The sequence below is a fragment of the Theropithecus gelada genome, chromosome 9 (assembly GCF_003255815.1).
Source record: "Theropithecus gelada isolate Dixy chromosome 9, Tgel_1.0, whole genome shotgun sequence".
Classification (NCBI taxonomy): Eukaryota; Metazoa; Chordata; class Mammalia; order Primates; family Cercopithecidae; genus Theropithecus; species Theropithecus gelada.
In genome coordinates this window covers 44,177,104-44,195,749 of record NC_037677.1, presented here as the reverse complement: position 1 = coordinate 44,195,749, position 18,646 = coordinate 44,177,104, and the positions used below count along the sequence as shown (strand labels likewise).

General features: G+C 46.8%; 1 protein-coding gene across 5 annotated transcripts in view; it reads left to right on the top strand.

Moving 5' to 3' along the window:
• Positions 1-12,991, top strand: part of CHAT (choline O-acetyltransferase) — a 56,884-nt gene extending 43,893 nt beyond the window's left edge. For 4 of the 5 annotated variants that reach the window (XM_025396804.1, XM_025396802.1, XM_025396805.1 and 1 more), the window contains 4 exons: positions 2,931-3,072; positions 3,213-3,275; positions 10,528-10,665; positions 12,666-12,991. In XM_025396804.1, the coding sequence (XP_025252589.1) occupies positions 2,931-3,072; positions 3,213-3,275; positions 10,528-10,665; positions 12,666-12,935 (613 nt within the window). In that variant the 3' untranslated portion in view covers positions 12,936-12,991. The remainder of the gene's footprint in view (positions 1-2,930; positions 3,073-3,212; positions 3,276-10,527; positions 10,666-12,665) is intronic. The other variant, XM_025396806.1, reaches the window with a different exon arrangement.
• Positions 12,992-18,646: the final 5,655 nt, after the last annotated feature.

Below are 18,646 nucleotides of genomic sequence, written 5' to 3'. Positions count from 1 at the left end.
TCTAGAAGCATCCTGGAGGGAGGAACAGCCTTCTGTGAGTCTAGAAGACTGGAGAGTGACCGAGGCTGCCTGAAGGAGGAGCAGACTGAACTGGGTTACAAATCCAGCTTCAGAACAAGAAGGATGTGCCATCAGGGAACTGCCTGGGTGATGGCACAGGGACACAGAGCTCCAGAGGGCTGGACTGTAGAGCTGAGAAGAGCCAGGAAGGGATATGGACCATGGTTGGAGTCAAGGGGCTACCCTCCATCCCAACTTCCCCCACCTTACCCAAGCTCCATTGCTGCAACCTGTTCCTCCCCAGTCTTCCCAATCTTGCTAAGGAAATGGAACCAGCAGCCCCCCAGCTGATCAAGACAAAGATTTTGGACTCATCCTTGATTCCGTCCTTTCTCGTATCCCCACGCACTGCCATATCCATTCTCCTCCAAATGTCTCTCACCTACCCTCCACCTCCACTGCTATCGGCCCCTCCCAGGCCGCCATCGGCTCATGCTTAGCCAACAGCAGCACTTCCCTAAGGTCAGTGCTTCCTCCATTACCCCTGATAATACTGTCTTCATGAAGAGTGAACTTTGAAATATGCAAATCAGACTCGATTACTTTCCACATGAAACTTCCCAGTGCCTTCACATCAGGATTAGAACAAAAGCCTGGCTTAGAAGTGCCCCCTGTGGACTGGTCTCACCTGAGGCCTTCCCACACCCCCAGCTCTCTCCTGCCTCCTGACCTTTGCCCTGGCTGTACCTCTGCCACCCACGGAAGGTGTGCGTGTGGGCTTGGGGTCACCACCCTCTACACGCACCAGCCCTTTCCAGCCCAGGTTCCATCCCTTGAAGCCTTTCCCCACCCCCTTATCTAATGCAGCCCCCTCTGGCCCCCTTGCCACCCATTCTCTATCATACCACACTGAATTTTCTTTTTCTTTCAGGCAATTGTTACTCATGTGAATTATCTTGTTTGCAGATTTGCTGGCTTTGTTTTCTAGACTGTCCCCGCAACCCTGACACTCTGGGCATCTCGCATGCCTCTGAGTCCCTAGCACCCACACCATACCTGGCACAGAGTAGGTGCCAGAGACTGAATCACAGACGGGAGGTTTGGCCAGGAGTGGTTCGGCTAGGTCTGGGATTTAGACCTGGTGACCCAGGTAGCTGTGTGTCAGTGAAGGGGTGAAGAGTAGGGAAATCAGGAGTGAAGGCAGGGAGAGAGGTGAATTAGCCTTACAGGAGGCGAAGAAACCAAAATTCGAAATAGATCTTCCTGGAGATGGGGCCAGCTCCTGACAGTTCCAGGGCTCCAGAAGCAGCGGCTCATCAATGCCTGCTATGAACGGTAAAGCTCTGCCCTCAAACCTGCTTTCAGTTTGCAACTTCCATGAAAGGCATAAAGTGACCCTGCAGTAAAGCTAGGGCAAGGCATTCTCACTAACAAGCAGGCAGCACTCGTGTGGACACAGCAGCCCAGTGTCCCCCTGCGGGGCTGTAATTCTCAAGGAAATGAATGCAGTTGCTTTGAGTGTCTGTCCTGTCTGGACACCTTGGGGAAGGCCAATGTCATCCCATATGAGGACTGGGCTTGCCGCTGAGACTTGAAGAGGCAGAAACCTCACCAGCACTGAGATGCTACAGGACCTACCTGGCATTTGGAATGGTGGTCAGTGCCTTCTGATACTCAGAGGGCATGGGGCCGAGATAGGCCATGAGGTCAGCATCCTGCCGGAGCCTCGACTGGGGATGCCACCAAGACCAGCTGCTCAGGACCTCTCTACTGTGAGCACTTCCAAGTTTCAAGGCCGGGAATGGACATAGCCAGAGGCTCCTGGGTTCATCGAATGGCCAAAGAGGATCTGCTTCCCATGAGCAGCGTTCTTCAGGCTCTAAGCTGTAATAATCACAATTGTTTTTATCTGTCCCTAGATTCAGCAGAAACCCAGAAACTGCCTGAATTGGGGTTGGTCAATGACTGGCCAGTGATGGCTTTTGCCTCCAGGGACCAGGACAGGAGCTCCTTGCCAGAGTCTTGGGGAAATATGTCAGAGTGTACAGGAAGGTCATTCCCTTGCTCACCAAGCAAGACAGTATCACACACCCTGCAGAACTGGACACGGCCTTCCCAAACCTCAAGGAGCCCAGCCAGTGAGGGAGAGACATGTCCTGAGAGGGCTGAGATGTGGGGCCATGACTTGCTGGGTGACACTGGGCTGTCACTGCTTCTCTCCAAGCTCTGTGTCTTTTTTCCTCCCCCACTCCCAACACCAACGACCTTACTGAGTGGTGAGAAAGGAAGTGTGCCCGCCAGGGGTGCAAGCCCAGGGACACTGGCCCAGTTCCCACACATAAGGAAAGAGGGGTCCCCTGGCTGGTGGGGAAGTGGCCACTGCTGCTTGGGTCATAGTCATCAGGGAGGTGAGGCACAGCCATGGTGCCCATGGGTCTGTCAGAAGCCCAGCCGCCCCTGGAAGGCCTGGACAGCCGTTTACGCTCACCAGCACTAAGGCCCCTCCCCGCCTCCCTCCAGAGGTCATGCTTGAATCACTTTAAATAAAACAGGATTCCCTCATGGGTGGGAATGATTAATTACACAATTATTCCATTCTGTGCTATTCCTCAAACACTCAGGTCTCACAGTAAACTCTAGGTTTTCCACCAGGTGGGGAATTATTTTTGAAGCGCTCCCCATCACTTCTTTATTTTATGTCAGTGCAGCATCCCCGGGTGTATACAAGCAAACGTGGCTCTCCATGTGGAAGACTCCCCAGCGTCGTCTTTGGGAATTCCCTCTAGAATTCTATTAATATTAAAATGAAATATTCTGACAAGTCAAGTCAGGGCTGTGAAAATAAAGCTTGCTGAGGCGGTTTTTCTTTCCGAGTTTATGATTTCCCAAGAATAAATTACCACGTGCCATTCATCCTTCATCCCACGCAGGCTCCACCGAAGACTGGTGCCCACCTACGAGAGTGCGTCCATCCGCCGATTCCAGGAGGGACGCGTGGACAACATCAGATCAGCCACTCCAGAGGCACTGGCTTTTGTGAGAGCCATGACTGACCACAAGGCTGCTGTGCTGGTAAGTCCTGCCCCATCCCATGGCCACAGGAAACCAGTGAGGCTGCTGTGGGTTGCCCTGGGCTCAGCCCTCTGACCACCAGACGCTTTGGCTCCGAGCAGCCTTTTAAACCCTGCACTGCCTCTGTGTTCTGTTGACAGGCTTCTGAGAAGCTTCTGCTCCTGAAGGATGCCATCCGTGCCCAGACTGCGTACACAGTCATGGTGAGTGATGTCGCACCACCTCACAACACTGCACTTGAGCTGTGCCTGGGGCCTGCCAGAATGGGCACCATGGCATGAGACCCTGTGTGAGGGCCCAGCCACCTGTTACTCAGGGACTTGGCAAGGCCACTTCACCACCCAGTCTCTTGTTTCTTCGTTTTAGAACCTAAGTAACATAGCATTCCTGCTTTTGACATGGATTTTACAAGAATACAATGAGTTACCACTTTTCAAACTCTTTGAAACAACCATAATGATAATAATAGCACCTAATATGTATAGCATCTTGCAGTTTATACAAGAGGAGTCAACTGTGAGGGGAAGGGGCTCAAGCCTGGCAAGCGGTGGGGGTCACATACCTTCCCCAATCGCAGGCAAGGCAGTATCTGTTCCCACCTAGGGCTGCTTTTGCCTCTTATTCTCTGTATATTCATTTATACTACCTGTGAACAAAAAGTCTTTGCTGAAAATTAATAGGGAAATCAAACTTGCAAGGGAAATGTTTCCCTAGTTTAGAGAAATAATTTATTTTCTGGTACTGCAAAGCTATTGTTTGCAATAGCAAAATAGAGAATAAGCAGCGACTTGGACTACTCATTAATACCTTCATTGCAAGTCATTCTAATACAGTCTTTGAAGGATCATATAATCTATGAGAAGGAGCTGAACAAATTTCACTCTAGATAGTTGAAAACAGTTGCTAGATCCCTAATTCATCTAAATACTTAAGTGTTTGTTCTATTTGGGGAAAATGTAGCACCCGTTCATGTATTCAGTGGATACTTTTTTTTTTTGGTCTTCATGCTTTATGCCAGGCAAGGTGCTGGGTGCTAGGAAACAAAATATGAAGTCCATAAGCCCTGTCCTTAGGGAGGTTACCGTGTAGTTGGGAGAAGAGGCCCTTCAACGTGAATACCAATCCCATGTGAAAAGAGCCCTCAGAAAGTAGCAGGGGACATGGAAGAGTCAACTGTTTTCTCTGCTTGGGAAAGCCAGGAAGAATTCCCAGGGGAAGTAGTGCTTCATGTGAGCCACAAAGGATGAAGAGAGGCTTGTCAGGCAGACACAGGAGGGAAAGATGGCTCAAGAAGGGTACCATGTGCAAAGGCTGAGAGCCTTAAGAGAATAAGACCCATTCGAGGAAAAGCAGAGCACAGCTTGCAAAGGACAGTGGAGCAGAGGAGATGTTGGATTTCCCTGTTACAAAGTGTGTTACGGTGACTGGGTAGAAGAAGGACTGGTTGCAATTGGGGGTGGGAATGTTTGCTGAGACGCAGAGTTGCTGGTTAAGAACCTTTCTAATATGGAGGGAGAGCTGGTGTTTGGACTGGAGCAGGACAGGGGCAGGGTGAAGGGGAAGATGTAAACTCCTCCTCTTGGTGGAAGAAACTCCTCCTGCATGGTGGACTGCACACAGGGTTACTGTCACTCTCTCAGAAACCCTCCAAAAACAACAGCAAGGGATTTTTGAAAGCCATAAATACACCAGGGCAAAGGGAACTGGAAAGGAGTAGCAGCAACGTTTTAGAGCTGGAAAGCAGAACACATGGCGACTGACTCAGCAAACAGTGAGAGAAGCTTGGGAGACTGGGTAATTTATGAAGAACAGATAATTATCTTTTATTGTTGTGGAGGTTGGACGTCCAAGATCAAGGTGCCAGAAGGTTTAGTGTCTGCCAAAGCCTGCCCTGTGCTTCCAAGATGGCGCCATGTTGCTGCATTCTCCTGAGGGGTCAAGCACTGTGTCCTCACATAGTGGAAGGTGGAAAGGCCGAGGGCTGAACACTGTGTGCAGCCTCTTGTATGAAGGCCTTAAACCCATTCATGACCTAATCACCTCCTGAAGGTCCCACCTCCTAATCCTATCATACCGTTAAGCTTTAACACATGAAGTTTGGACAGGACCCAAACATCCAAACCATAGCAGCTGATGATCTATATAAAAAGCAGTTAGACCCTCAGTTCCTCTCTACCACCCCAGGCAGCCAGGCTACTAGCCCCTCTCCCCAGTGGTGAGCTAGAAGTTCATTCTCTGGAGAGGCTGAAGCAGAAGGACTCTAGACTTGAGAACACTAGGCACGGCTGAGGGAGGGAATACTGTATGGAAATTAATTGGTTAATTAAAGTCTTCTTACTTACTACTAAGCCCTCCAGCCACTCAGCTCCATACACACTGGGAACTAGCTCTGTAACCACCCCTCACCAAGCAGGAGATTAGAAGATTCCTCTGTGGTAAAATTAACCAGGCCAAGAGAGAACACTCACAGAAACTGATAGTTGGGGCCCACAGTGAAAGAGCCTAGTCAGCACACGAGGTAGTGGTTTGCCAAGAGGCAGAGCTGCTAGTTAAGAACCATTCTAATATTGAAGAAGAGCTACTGTAAGGCCAGTGAAGCCCTCAGGTTAACAAATACATTTCACACATAAATCTTCTAATCATATTTTCAGTGCTTTATCCTTAAATACAAATAGCCATGGATCCTCAGACATTGAGAAGACATAAAAGAGTAAAACCAACACCAACAAACATTTTTGCTAATTAAAAAATATATTTTTTAAAAAACTTGAAATGGACCAGGCACAGTGGTTCATGCCTGTAATCCCAGCAATTTGGGAGGCCAAGGCGGGCAGATCACCTGAGGTCAGGAGTTTGAGACTAGCCAGGCCAAAATGGCAAAACCCTATCTCTACTAAAAATACAAAAAAGGCCAGGCGCGGTGGCTCACACCTGTAATCCCAGCACTTTGGGAGGCCGAGGCAGGCGGATCACCTGAGGTCGGGAGTTCGAGTCCAGCCTGACCAACGTGGAGAAACCTGTGTCTACTAAAAATATGAAAAATTAGCCAGGCGTGGTTGCGCATGCCTGTAATCCCAGCTACTCAGGAAGGCTTAGGCAGGAGAATAGCTTGAACCTGGGAGGTGGAGGTTGCACTGAGCCAAGATTATTGCATCATTGTACTTCAGCCTGGGCAACAAGAGCAAAACTCCATCTCAAAAAAAAAAAAAAAAAAAAAAAAAAAACCATCACCACCACCAACAAAATTATCCATGTGTGGTGGCACATGCCTGTAATCCCAGCTTCTAGGGAGGCTGAGGCAGGAGAAATGCTTGAATCCAGGAGTCGGAGGTTGCAGTGAGCTGAGATTGCACCACTGCACTCCAGTCTGGGCGACAGAGAAAGACCCCTTCTCAAAAAACAAACAAACAAAGAAAAACTTGAAATGAAAAAAGTACAAGAAACAACTGAACAGTTTAAAAGTGATCATTGAGATTCTTTGAAAAATAAAAGGAGTTACTTCATCTATATGTGATACGAAACTAAAAGCATTTTTCAGGAAATAAAAATAACTCTGGGGGAAAATATGGTAGAAAAAAATTCAGTGGAAGAATTAGAAGATAATCTGAGACAATATCCCCAAAATATCAACACAACAAAGAGGTGAAATATAAGAGAGAAAAGAGGCTTAGTCCAGGAGAACAATATTCCAAATAATTGTTGTTCAGAAAGAGAAAATGATGGAGGGGGTCCTCAACAAAATAATTTAAGAAATTTCCCCAGAACTGAAGAACATGAGTGTCCATATTTAGAGAGTTCATCAAGTACCTTGCTTAATAGATGGAAAATACTCATAGCAAAGGAAATTTCACAACACTAAAGATGAAGAGAAGATTCTAAAATCTATCAGAGGACAAAAAAATCAAATACAAAGATCCATAAAAAAGATGTAATTAATTTCTGAACAGCATCGTTGGAATGTGGAAGATAAAAGAGCAGTGTCTTCAAATTCTGAGAGAAAGTGACCTTCAACACACATTTCATACCCAGCTAAACTACCATTAAATTTGAAGATAGATCAAAGACATTTTTAGACAGAGAAAGTCTCAAACATTTTACTTATTAAGCACCATTTCTCACAAAGCTACTGGAGAATGTAGACTTCTAAAGTGAGAAAATAAAACATAAAAGAGGAAATCATAGGCTCAAAAAAATCAGAAGATTTAACACAAGAAAAAGATAGAGGGTTGTCCCCAGGATGATAGTAAAAGGAGATCACAAATCAACAGTTGTTGAGTAGACCTAGAGAGCAATCAGTCCATAAAGAAGCAAGAAGTGAGAGAATGAATGAAATTCTTGCTGCATGTTTAGGAATCAATCAGAAACAGATACATGGGGCCTGGTGTGGTGGCTCACGCCTGTAATCCTAACACCTTGGGAGGCCGAGGCAGGTGGATCACCTGAGGTCAGGAGTTCAAGACCAGCCTGGCCAACATGGCGAAACCCCATCTCTACTAAAAATACAAAAAATAGCTGGGTGTGGTGGCACATACCTGTAATCCCAGCTACTCAGGAGGCTGAGGCAGGAGAATCACTTGAACCCAGGGGGTGGAAGTTGCAGTGAGCCAAGGTCACGCTACTTCACTCCAGCCTGGGCGAAAGAGCAAAACTCCACCTCAAAAATAAATAAATAAATAAATAAATAAATAAATAAATAAATAAATAAATAAAAGAAATAGATACATGGAAAGCAAAGGAAGTAAAAAAACAATTTATACATTGTCAATTCTAGGGGAAACAAAAAATTCAGTAAGAAAGGAAATCTAATCATAGTACACTACATGACCCAGCTGTGAATACTTGCTTAATTATACTTATGTATATTGTTCTGTATACATAATTATGCTGTATCTTGATCTAACTACAAAGAGTTAAAACGTAATCTTATTGGGAAGATGAGAGAGTAGAAGTGTGCTGGGGGAGCAGGGTCATAAAAGAACTGAAATTGGCCAGGTGCAGTGGCTTATGCTTGTAATCCCAGCACTTTGGGAGGCCGAGGCAGGTGGATCACGAGGTCAGGAGATCGAAACCATCCTGGCTAACACAGTGAAACCCCGTCTCTACTAAAAATACAAAAAAATTAGCCAAGCGTGGTGGTGGGCACCTGTAGTCCCAGCTACTCCAGAGGCTGAGGCAGGAGAATGGCATGAACCTGGGAGGTGGAGGTTGCAGTGAGCTGAGATCGCACCACTGCACTCCAGCCTAGACCACAGAGCGAGAGACTCCATTTAAAAAAAAAATAGCTGAAATTTCACTGTTTATAACAAGAAGATTATAGGTAAAACTGAGAAATTCAGTAGTGGTAACCTAAGCATATATTTGGAGGAAAGAAAGTATATGCCCAAAAGAAATAGCTAAAAGACTATAAGGAATTACCTCCTTGGGGTAGGAATCCATGCTGGCAAAATGACCTTGGCTTTTGGCTTATTTGGATTTCTAAACGATATAAATATATGACAATAACAACTTTAAATTTATTAAAATGTCTAGGAAAACACCCTCCAAAGCATTGCCATAGGGTTGTGTTAAAAATTTGAAGTTGATGAAAACCACCAAATCAAAGAGATGGGTTTGGGGAAAGGAGAGATACAAAGACGCTTATGAGGTGAATCTGGTGTGTGGTTGGACACGGAGGGTAAGGAAAGGGGAAAAGAAGCAAGGAAACCTAATAACTGGTAAGCATATTTGCCAGTGGTCATGGAGAAAGGAAGTTCCAATGGCAAGGTGGTCCAGAGCCCCCATCACTTACTCTCCCACTGTTCTGTAGTTTTCCTTCCTCACACTTGAGTTTATGATCATGTTTTTTTGCATGGTTGATGAAATCTGCCCCCCACTACGCCATAAGTTCCACAAGGACTAAGTCTACAACTGTCTCGTTCTCTGTTGTGGCTCCAGGACCTGCGGCACTAGGCACATAGTAGGCACTCAATTAAGATTCCCTAAATGAATGAATGAAATACTGAATTATAAGTCATTTCACTCATTATTACTCATGGCTCTGAGCCAAACAACCTGTGAACTCAGTCTCTCTTGCTACAGTTATTCCAAGGTGGTGAAAAGAGGGGTGAGTTGACTGTTCACAGGGCAGCTGCTTCTATGAACCAACACAAATCAGGAATTAAATAGAGGAAACCAAAGAAATTAAAAGAGTAGTCTCCTTCACAGATAGGCCCACCGTTCTTTCCTTCTGTCCTAACAGGGCACATCTAAAGTAAGCTGTGGTTGTGTAATGTTTGTCTTTTCAGCCTCTAATTAGGTGCGTTCATAGAGAACAGAGCCTGTCATCTTTATGCATTCATTCGCAACCGAAAAAGAACAGCTGTCAAATCCCTAAACGTGCCTTGTAAACCTATACCAAGTTCATTGTGAATGGGAAGTTTCTTCCTGTGCAGGGCTTTGACAGCTAAGTGGCCATCCTAGAGAACTGTGAAACCCCAAGAGTTACCCTGATGTTGACCCAAAAGTGATTGTTATGGGTGAGGGTGGCCCCCTGAGTCTCCATCAGCCCCTAGAATTGCTCCAAATAAACATGTAGTCCAAAAAAACCAGTGTGCATACTACATACCCAGCCTCAAGTGGGGGAGCCATAGAATGAGTACCCAGCTCCACTTCCAGACACCCCACCCTCCATGAACCCCTCCTACATTGACATCCTGGAGCTTTCTCTATATTTCTATCCTTTGATGAAAGTTTAAATATATTGTGATAATAAGAAAAAGAACTTTTATCATTCAACTGCCTCTTTCCCCTTGAAAATGTCAGCTGAGCCTGCTAAGGGGTCTAGTTCCTGTCTCAAAACGGTTTCTTAGATTATGGATCCAGTTTAAATGAATTGATCCTGAGCCATGAAATAGCAGCCAAGATTCAGGAACAGATCTCACAACCTCTATCCTCCATCTCTTGTTCCCTGGGCTCCTACTGGAGGAGACAGCGCTGATTGTGGTGAGAGTCTGTTCAGGACAGCCTGGGATGCCCTTCACAATGCTTGCACAGGATCCAGCAGTCCCCAAGCCCTGCACACAGCCTTCTTCCCAAACTCTCTCCCCTGCCCAAGTAGTTGGTAGTTGAGATGTCCAGGCCAGCCCCATTCTTTCCACTTAGAGAACCAGCCAGGTGTAGGTGTGTAGGGGATGCTCAGACTCACTAACCTTTAGCTCAGATATCTCAAGCTAGAACCCAACCTGCTCTGGACTCACTCAGTGCACGTGGAAATGTGCAAGGGCCCTGGAGCAGAGGCCGCATGGTACAGCGGTCAGTCCTGAGCAGCCACTCACACACATTGTTGGCAGCAGGCACTGGATAAGAATGAGCCGTGGCTGCTGGAGTCACCAGTAGTCCTGTGGACTACAGAGGAGGGAACAAGGAGTTGCAGAGGGCCCACTTCTCATCTCCTGTTCTTTGCCCCCAACTACCCAGGCCATAACAGGGATGGCCATTGACAACCACCTGCTGGCGCTACGGGAGCTGGCCCGAGCCGTGTGCAAGGAGATGCCCGAGATGTTCATGGATGAAACCTACCTGATGAGCAACCGGTTTGTCCTCTCCACCAGCCAGGTACAGCCCCGTGCAGCCATCGCCCAAGAGTAGTGTAGTCAGTAAGCTTTCTAAAGAACAGTGACAACAAGCCCACTAGCTGGAGTCAGGCAAATCCTGCCTCTGCTTTTTCTGAACTACGTGACTGTCAGCAAAATGATCTGAATGTTCATTAGAAGATGGTTTACTGACTAGGCTTGGTGGCTTACAACTATAATCCCAACACCTTGGGAGGCTGAGGCAGGAGGATTGCTCGAGCCCAGGAGTTTGAGACCAGCCTGGGCAAAATGGAGAGACCTCATCTCCCTATTTTAAAAAATTAGCTGGGCATGGTGGTGCGTGCCTGAAGTCCCAGCTACTAAAGAGGCTGAAATAAGAGGATTGCTTGAGCTGGGGAGGTGGAGGTTACAGTGAGCCTTGATTGCACCACTGCATTCCAGCCCAGGTGACAGAGTGAGACTCTGTCTCAAAAAACAGAAAAAAAGAAGGTTTCCCATCTCCTAAATGGGAGTAATCAGCAGACCCTACTCAGCCGAGGTGGAGACAGTACAGGAACACACCCATTCTGGTGCCCTAACCGTTACATCTTACTACCTTTCAATCTATTACCGCGGTTTCCATGGGCTCTGACACCCAGCAGGTCTGGAGTGAAGTCTTGGCTCGGCCAGATTCAATGATGTAGGGAGAAAGCCCAGTCCAGGGCCCGGCATGGACAGGGCCCTCTAAATAGGTCACAGATATTATTGTAAAGGGCCACGCGACCAACAGCAGAACATTCATGGCCAGCCCAACATCTAACCAGTCGGCAGCGTGTCCTGTGTGAGGGCCACTGCCACAAAGACAGAATGCAATCCATTAGACAGAGGTCGTGGTTTAGGAGGGGAAATGCCCCACAGCCATCAATTTACTAAAATGCCACCTCATCTGCGAAAAGCTGGACGTGGGCAGTACTGGGGTTGATGAGCTGTGTTTGAGGACAGAAGCCCACTCAGTAATTGGATGTTGTCATTATGGCAGTGAGCATGCAGACGTGAATAAACGAGGACAGAACACAGCACCATAAATTTCTCAGGAAATCATCCATGGGCAAAAAGTGCTTTGGAATGACTTTATGGCCTTTGGCTATTGCACGGCAAATTTATCTGACAATGCGGTGACTCTATTAGCAAGACTAATGGTTTGTTCTGCCCCATTAAAACAGCCAGTGTCACTTCCGAAGGCCTAAGCACACAACACCAGGAACCTGTAGGCTTAAAACAAACCAGGCCCTGCACCTGCCCGAGAATCCTTTCTACTTTTTTCCATAGGACCAGCTAATAAAATTAATCTGGGGTGTGGGGGTTTTGTTGTTTTCCAACTGGAAAGTAGCATTTATGGCTTGAATGCTTTCAGAAACATACTTTCTTGGTTTGTGATCTGGATTACAAAATCTCAGCACTCTGAATTCAAAACATACTAGGTGCATAAGTAAAACTCCAGTTGATGGCAATCTTTGAAACACCCAATGCTGGGTAATTGGGCATGGCCAGGCTGCAGGGAGAAATCAGAGCAGCCAAGCAATACTGACAGTAATTAAGGATCTGGGGAAAATCGACAGAGAGGATGGGCCAGATTTCCTCCAGTTCATAAATTCCTCCCTCCGGAAAGCATCTAACTGTGGGGTGCCACCAGGGGACCATTTAGTAAATTACCTGATTGCCTCCATGCCTTAAATGGCCCCCAGGTGAAGGGGAGACTCAGCCCAAGACCCAGCACCAGGTCACGATGGGAACTTCCAACTCCACAAGTAGAGCAGATTGCACACCAGGGAGTGGGCTTGGGGCCCCTCGTCCTCTGATATCATGCAGTTAGATGGGTCTGTTTTTATGACTCTGGCTGTGTCCATCCATGCTGAAGCAATCACTTGATTTGGTTAATTCAGTCAAACCCCCAGGTGGAAAACAGTCAGAGAAGCCAAGCCCAGTCAACGCTGGCAGGCTGCATTCCAGAACAAGCAGCTTCTGACCTGTCCTCTCCTCCAGGTGCCCACAACCATGGAGATGTTCTGCTGCTATGGTCCTGTGGTCCCAAATGGGTATGGTGCCTGCTACAACCCCCAGCCAGAGACCATCCTTTTCTGCATCTCCAGCTTTCACAGCTGCAAAGAGACTTCTTCTAGCAAGTTTGCAAAAGCTGTGGAAGAAAGTCTCATTGACATGAGAGACCTCTGCAGTCTGCCGCCACCTGCCGAGAGCAAGCCATTGGCAACAAAGGAAAAAGCCATGAGGCCCAGCCAGGAACACCAACCTTGACTCCTGCCACTAGGTTTCACCTCCCAAACTCAGCCTCTAGAGCAGCCAGACCCTGCCGATCCCCGCTCCCATCCCTTACCCCAGCTTGCCACAGCTCCCTGTCCTCAGAGTCCAACCCACAGATCACACAGAGACATCACACAGAGTTGGAGTGTTAGGAGAAAAGGGTCCCCTCTTTATGTATGGGAATCGTCATTTTCAAGGTGCCTTTGGGCCTGTGCACTGGGAAACGGGACCAGCCTGGCTCGGAGGCAGCCTGGATGCACTGGCGAGCCACAATGAGGACTCCTGTGGTCCTCGGAAGCTTAGTGTTCATGTCTCCTTCTCCAGCAGGACCTAGTGTGTCCAGGTGATGCTTCTGCCCAGTGAAAGGATGAGTCACCTTATTACATGCAATGTACCTAAATGAGTTAGGAAGGAAGAGGCTAACTCCAGGTCATTACCTTTTTTCTTTTTGTGGGGAGAGGAGGCTGTGTTTTGAGATTCAGAGCATTCCAATCGTGGCATTCTCAGTGCCTCCACTGAGCCGTACAGTCCTGTGAGCACCCGCTCCTCCTAAACACACCACAGAGCCCAAGTCCATTTAAAATATAGTGACTTGGGCCCACAAACACATTTCTGCTTTCGTGCCCAGGGGCAGCCTTCTGTTGAGCTCAGAAAATTGTGTCCAGCTATTCTGAAAGGAAAAAAAAAATTACCTGTGACTGCCCTGGAGTTGCTGCCACTCTCTGCTTAGCAGACGGCATCAGGGCCAGTCCAAGAAAAGTAAACTGCACAGCCCCAAGCAGATGGCGCCTGGTGCCGGTGGGTTTGCAAAGGACCTGGCCCCTTCCTGGGGTCCTGCCATTTGTGTTTTTTCTGCATCTTTTCCCCTCTCCTCCCCTCCTACATGCTCCAGTAGGTGGAGAAGAGAGATGGCTACTTTGGGTTTTTCTGTTATCTGTTTTAGGACAGAGATTTTTAAGAAAACCACCCTGACATTAATTTCAGAAAATATTAGTGATTCAAGCAGGATCCTTAGGCAGCTGGGCTCCTTTGTTTGGAGCAGGCTATCCAGAGACTCTGACAAAAACCCATGTGGTAGAGCCTAGAGCAGGGCTCTCTTCTGGCCTCAGGGACTGAGGGGACAGCTGGCAGGGAGCAGGGCTGGTAGGAGGGCACAGCCTCATCCAGAGTCAAACCCAGCCCCAGCTCCAGCTCCAGCTCCACCCCCAGCTCCAGCTCCAGCATGGGCAGGATAGACAGGTCAGCCCAGGCAGAGTTGAGATGTCTGGAGAGACTGTGATCATAGAAGAGGTGCAAGAGGCACTTCCCTTTGGAGCACATTTTTATGGGAAGTCTAAAGGGCAGGGGAAGGGAGTGAGAAAGCAACCAAAGAAATCTACAGCACAGAGCCTGTGTGTTCTGCTGCACGTCCCTCCAATCCTGCTGCTTCCTGCTGAGCACTCTGCTCTAGCCCAGGAATCCTGTAGGTTTCCCTTCTTTGGGCCACTGTGAAGGCTCTCCATGCTTTGACCTGGACTGTCACAGGCCAGCAGAGGTGGGGTGGGCATTTGACCTTTGCTCAGCTCTTTGAAAACACAAGCAGCCTCAAGAAGTGAGTCCCTGAACCCCTGGTTTTAGATGGAGGATCTCTATTACATGTTGTGAGAGATTTGGGCACCGCCCTTTGAACATACAAACTTAAGTCATTGGCCTGTAGATTTATGCTCCTTCCCTCCCACAGCCACCTTCCTGCTCTGCTTAGGAAGTTGCAGCACAAGGGTCCTGGGGTTTTCTGGGGAAAGGCAGCCCACTTGCTGTAAGTTGGCCCAAAGCTACTTGTCTGTTCTTTCCAAATGACCACAGTGCAGATCCGAGTTCTCCTCTGGTTCCTTTCCCTCCATGGATCTCTGGGCAGACAGAGAGCTCCAGCTATGGGACCAGGCAGCCCCACCAACCTTGGCCAAATGACACGCATGCCCAGAGACTCAATTCCTTCCACTGTCAAATGAGAACAAGAATGTCCCCACTTGCAAGACTATGAGGATTGGAGAGCATGTGTGTCGAGGACTTTGCTGGGTCAACAATTCATTTGTCTTTGTCTGGAGTCTGCCAGCAGCAGTAGCCAATGTTTAAAAGACACAGGGGCCAGGAGAGAAAAGGGAGGAAAGAATTAAGTCTCTCCTAGTCTATGGCATGCCATCACGGGGTCGAGTAGGGGCAGGGAGGCTTCATGGGGCCTACCTTTGGGATGACATTACCCCAGTGGACATTGTTTGGGTGGTTTTCTTTTAAACTATTTTCACTGATATGACAGACCCAAACTCATATCTGCTCCAAGCACATGGAAAGGTAATTCACTCTGCACATTCGGATATCAAACTATGCACTGTGAGGGCTATGAGAAACGCAAACAGTAAATGCCTGGCAGGAGGGAACACTTCCTCTCTCTGAGGAAGAGGCTGGAAGCTGGTCTTCCCCCTCCAATAATACACGGGTGCACTGAGTCTTTATGTAACGGCAACACTGAGCCATGGCCAAGGGCATCTCTACGGGGATCCTGGGAAAGGAGCCTGCTCCAGGTGTCCCCAAAGAGATGGAAAATGAGATAGTCATTTGGAACAGTGATGCATATGTATGTGGCCACCTTACAATACTGCTAAGTTGCTAAAATACATAAAGTTAATATTTGAGTTCTATTTTTATAAAATAGTTCTAGATTTATGGCAATATATACGTGTATAGCCTTTCAATTTTAATTTCTAGTTTTGTGCTTTGAAGAAATATATGTATGATTAAAGAACTGTATATTGTAAGCATTATATTCAAATTATTTAAAGATTGTAAGCCTATATTCAATAAAAAGTAATGCCAAGAAAGATGATGTTGGCCATTGTTTCTACCCAGACTCGCTTTAAAATATAATGTCATAAATTCTCTCAGCTGGGTCAACAATTCATTTGCCTTTGTCTGGGGTCTGCCAGCAGCAGTAGCCAATATCTAAAAGACACAGGGGCCAGGAGAGAAAAGGGAGGAGAGAACGAAGTCTCTCCTATGGCATGCCATCACGGGGTGGGGCAAGGGGCAGGGAGGCTTCATGGGATGCTTGTGATCAGGTTGACAGAAACCTGGGTGTAGACAGAAAGTGGGTGTCTCCAGTTAAGCCTGCACAAACATGTGTGGACAATGTGCAGCAGAGAAAAGAGCACAAGGCTCAGAGGTCAGATGCCTGGACAATAAACACAGCTCTGTTTCTAACTTACTGAGGACTTTGGGTAAGTGACTTCCCCTCTCTAGGCTTAGTTTCCGCATCTGTACAATGGGAATATTGATATCAGCATTACTCAGTTCCAGGGCTGTAGAGAGATGATATGAGATGGTCACTGTTTGAAAACTTAGGAAGTGGTGTAAAAGCCAAGCCTTCTTGTTGCATGCTCACACAGACATATGCACACAGCTTCTTTTGCCCGCACAGCTGACATACATTCCAAGCTGCAAGATGTCCTTATAGCCAAGAAAATCCACAAAATCCGAACTGAGATTCCTCCAAATGGAAGCCCAAATGCCTTCCAATTGGACCCTAAAAAAGAACCTTGAAGTGTGTGGGTTTGTGGGATTCAGGATGCTGGAAAGGCACTATTCAAAGAGATAATGGCTAAGAGTAGTCCAGCAGGAGTGGAGGGGAAAGGAAAGAACAAGATCTGAGCAATGTGGGTTTTGCTCTTACCACAGATGTCACAGGCATCCTCGAAGTAACCAGATGCAGACACTGAGAGAAGGGCAAGAGCAGGCAAGCCGACCCGCAGCATGCAAAACCACGCCACCCTCCTGCAGCCTCTGAAGCTCCCTGCAGGGTGGGTGTTGGTACAGAAGCAGGGAAGAGTCCCTCCCAGGTTCATAAGAGCAGCTAGAAGTTTCCAAATTACTCCTAAGCAGTTCTCCTTGGAGAGTTATGTGAGAAAAAGAGAGAGAGCGAGAGAGAGAGCGCTAGGTGGAGGGAGGGAGATTGAGAGAGACAGTGTGCAGTACCTTGGGTTCCCTTTATAAATTCAGCCTATCTCCCTGTTTTTGTGCTTCTGAGTTTTCATTTCAAAGAAGCCTCTTGAGTCTGCAAGGTGAACAATATGCCACATCTGGGACAAGCTGGCCACACATCCCGCAAAAGGACCTTTCTAAAAGCTGTTCTTTCTCGGCTCCCAGGGACCAGCTCTCTCCTTGTTCTTCTACTGTGTGCTCCTCCCAGCTCCTTCTGGGCTTTCTCTTCCTATTTCTGCAGTGTACATCCCAATGGACCCCTTAGTCTCTGTTTCTTATATTAAGGTGCAGCAATGTGGGCTGAGGTGATGCAGAAGGGCCTCTCCACCTGCAAAACCATATACAAAAAAAGGGAAACGTTTTAAAATATATAATCAAGTTCAAGAGAAAGAAAGCAAGTCCTCACATTCCAGAAAAGAGAAAGATGTCCAGAGCACAGCACTAAGCAGGAGCCCAAAGTGAAGCAGAATAACCTCAGTGGCTCCAGCTGGGTTCACCGTCCCTGCAAGCAGAGAAGACATAACAGCTCATGCAAGGCAGGAGAAGCAACTAAACTCCCTGCACAAACTGGGACCTCCCAGAGGCATGCCGACCATGTGACAAGAACTAGAAAAACGTTTCTCATCAGTGCAGGAGATGAGAAAAAAAAGCCTGCCATCCACAGGGCTGTAGATGGGGGAAAAGACATCCATGAGAAAGTCAAACCATAAACTCATGCCATACGTGGACGAGGAGCTTGAATTCATACCGCTTATATGTACAGCAGGCACTCCAAGCCGATAATTTTTTTTATTCTTGCCAAACATATTTATTTATTTTTATTTCAATAGCTTTTGGGGTACATGTGGTTTCAGGTTATATGGATGAACTGTATAGTGGTGCAGTCTGAGATTTTAGTGCACCTGTCAGCTGAGTAGTGTACATTGCACCCAATACATAGTTGTTTTAAAATCCCTCACCACCCTCCCACACTCCCCCTTCTGAGTCTCCATAGTCCATATCACTCTGTGTGCCTTTAAATACCCATAGCTTAGCTTCCACTTATAAGTGAGAACATACATGTTTTTTGTTATTGTTCCTGAGTTACTTCACTTAGAATAATGGCCTCCAGCTCCATTCAAGTTGCTACAAAAGACATTTCCTTCTTTTTTATGGCTGAGTATTATTCTATGGTATACACATTACATTTTCTTCACTCATTGGTTTATGGGCACTTAGATTGGTTCCATATCTTTGCAATTGTAAATTGTGCTGTAATAAATACACTTACACAGGTGTCTTTTTGATATAATGACTTCTTTTCCTTTGGACAGATGCCCAGTAGTGGGATTGCTGGATCAAATGGTAGATCTACTTTTAGTTCTTTAAGAAATCTCCATGCTGTTGTCCACAAAGGTTGTACTAATTTACATTCCCACTAACAGTGTATAAGTGTTCCCTTTTCACCACATCCATGCCAACATCTATTGTTTTCTGACTTTTTAATAATGGCCATTCTTGCACGAATAAGGTGGTATCTCATTGTGGTTTTAATTTGCATTTCCCTGAGGATTAGTGGTGTTGAGCATTTTTTCATATGTTTGTTGTCATTTGTATGTCTTCTTTTGACAAATGTATATTCATATCATTTTCCCACTTTTTGATGGAATTATTTGGTTTTTCTTTTTTTTTTTTTTTTTTTTTTTTTTGGGGGG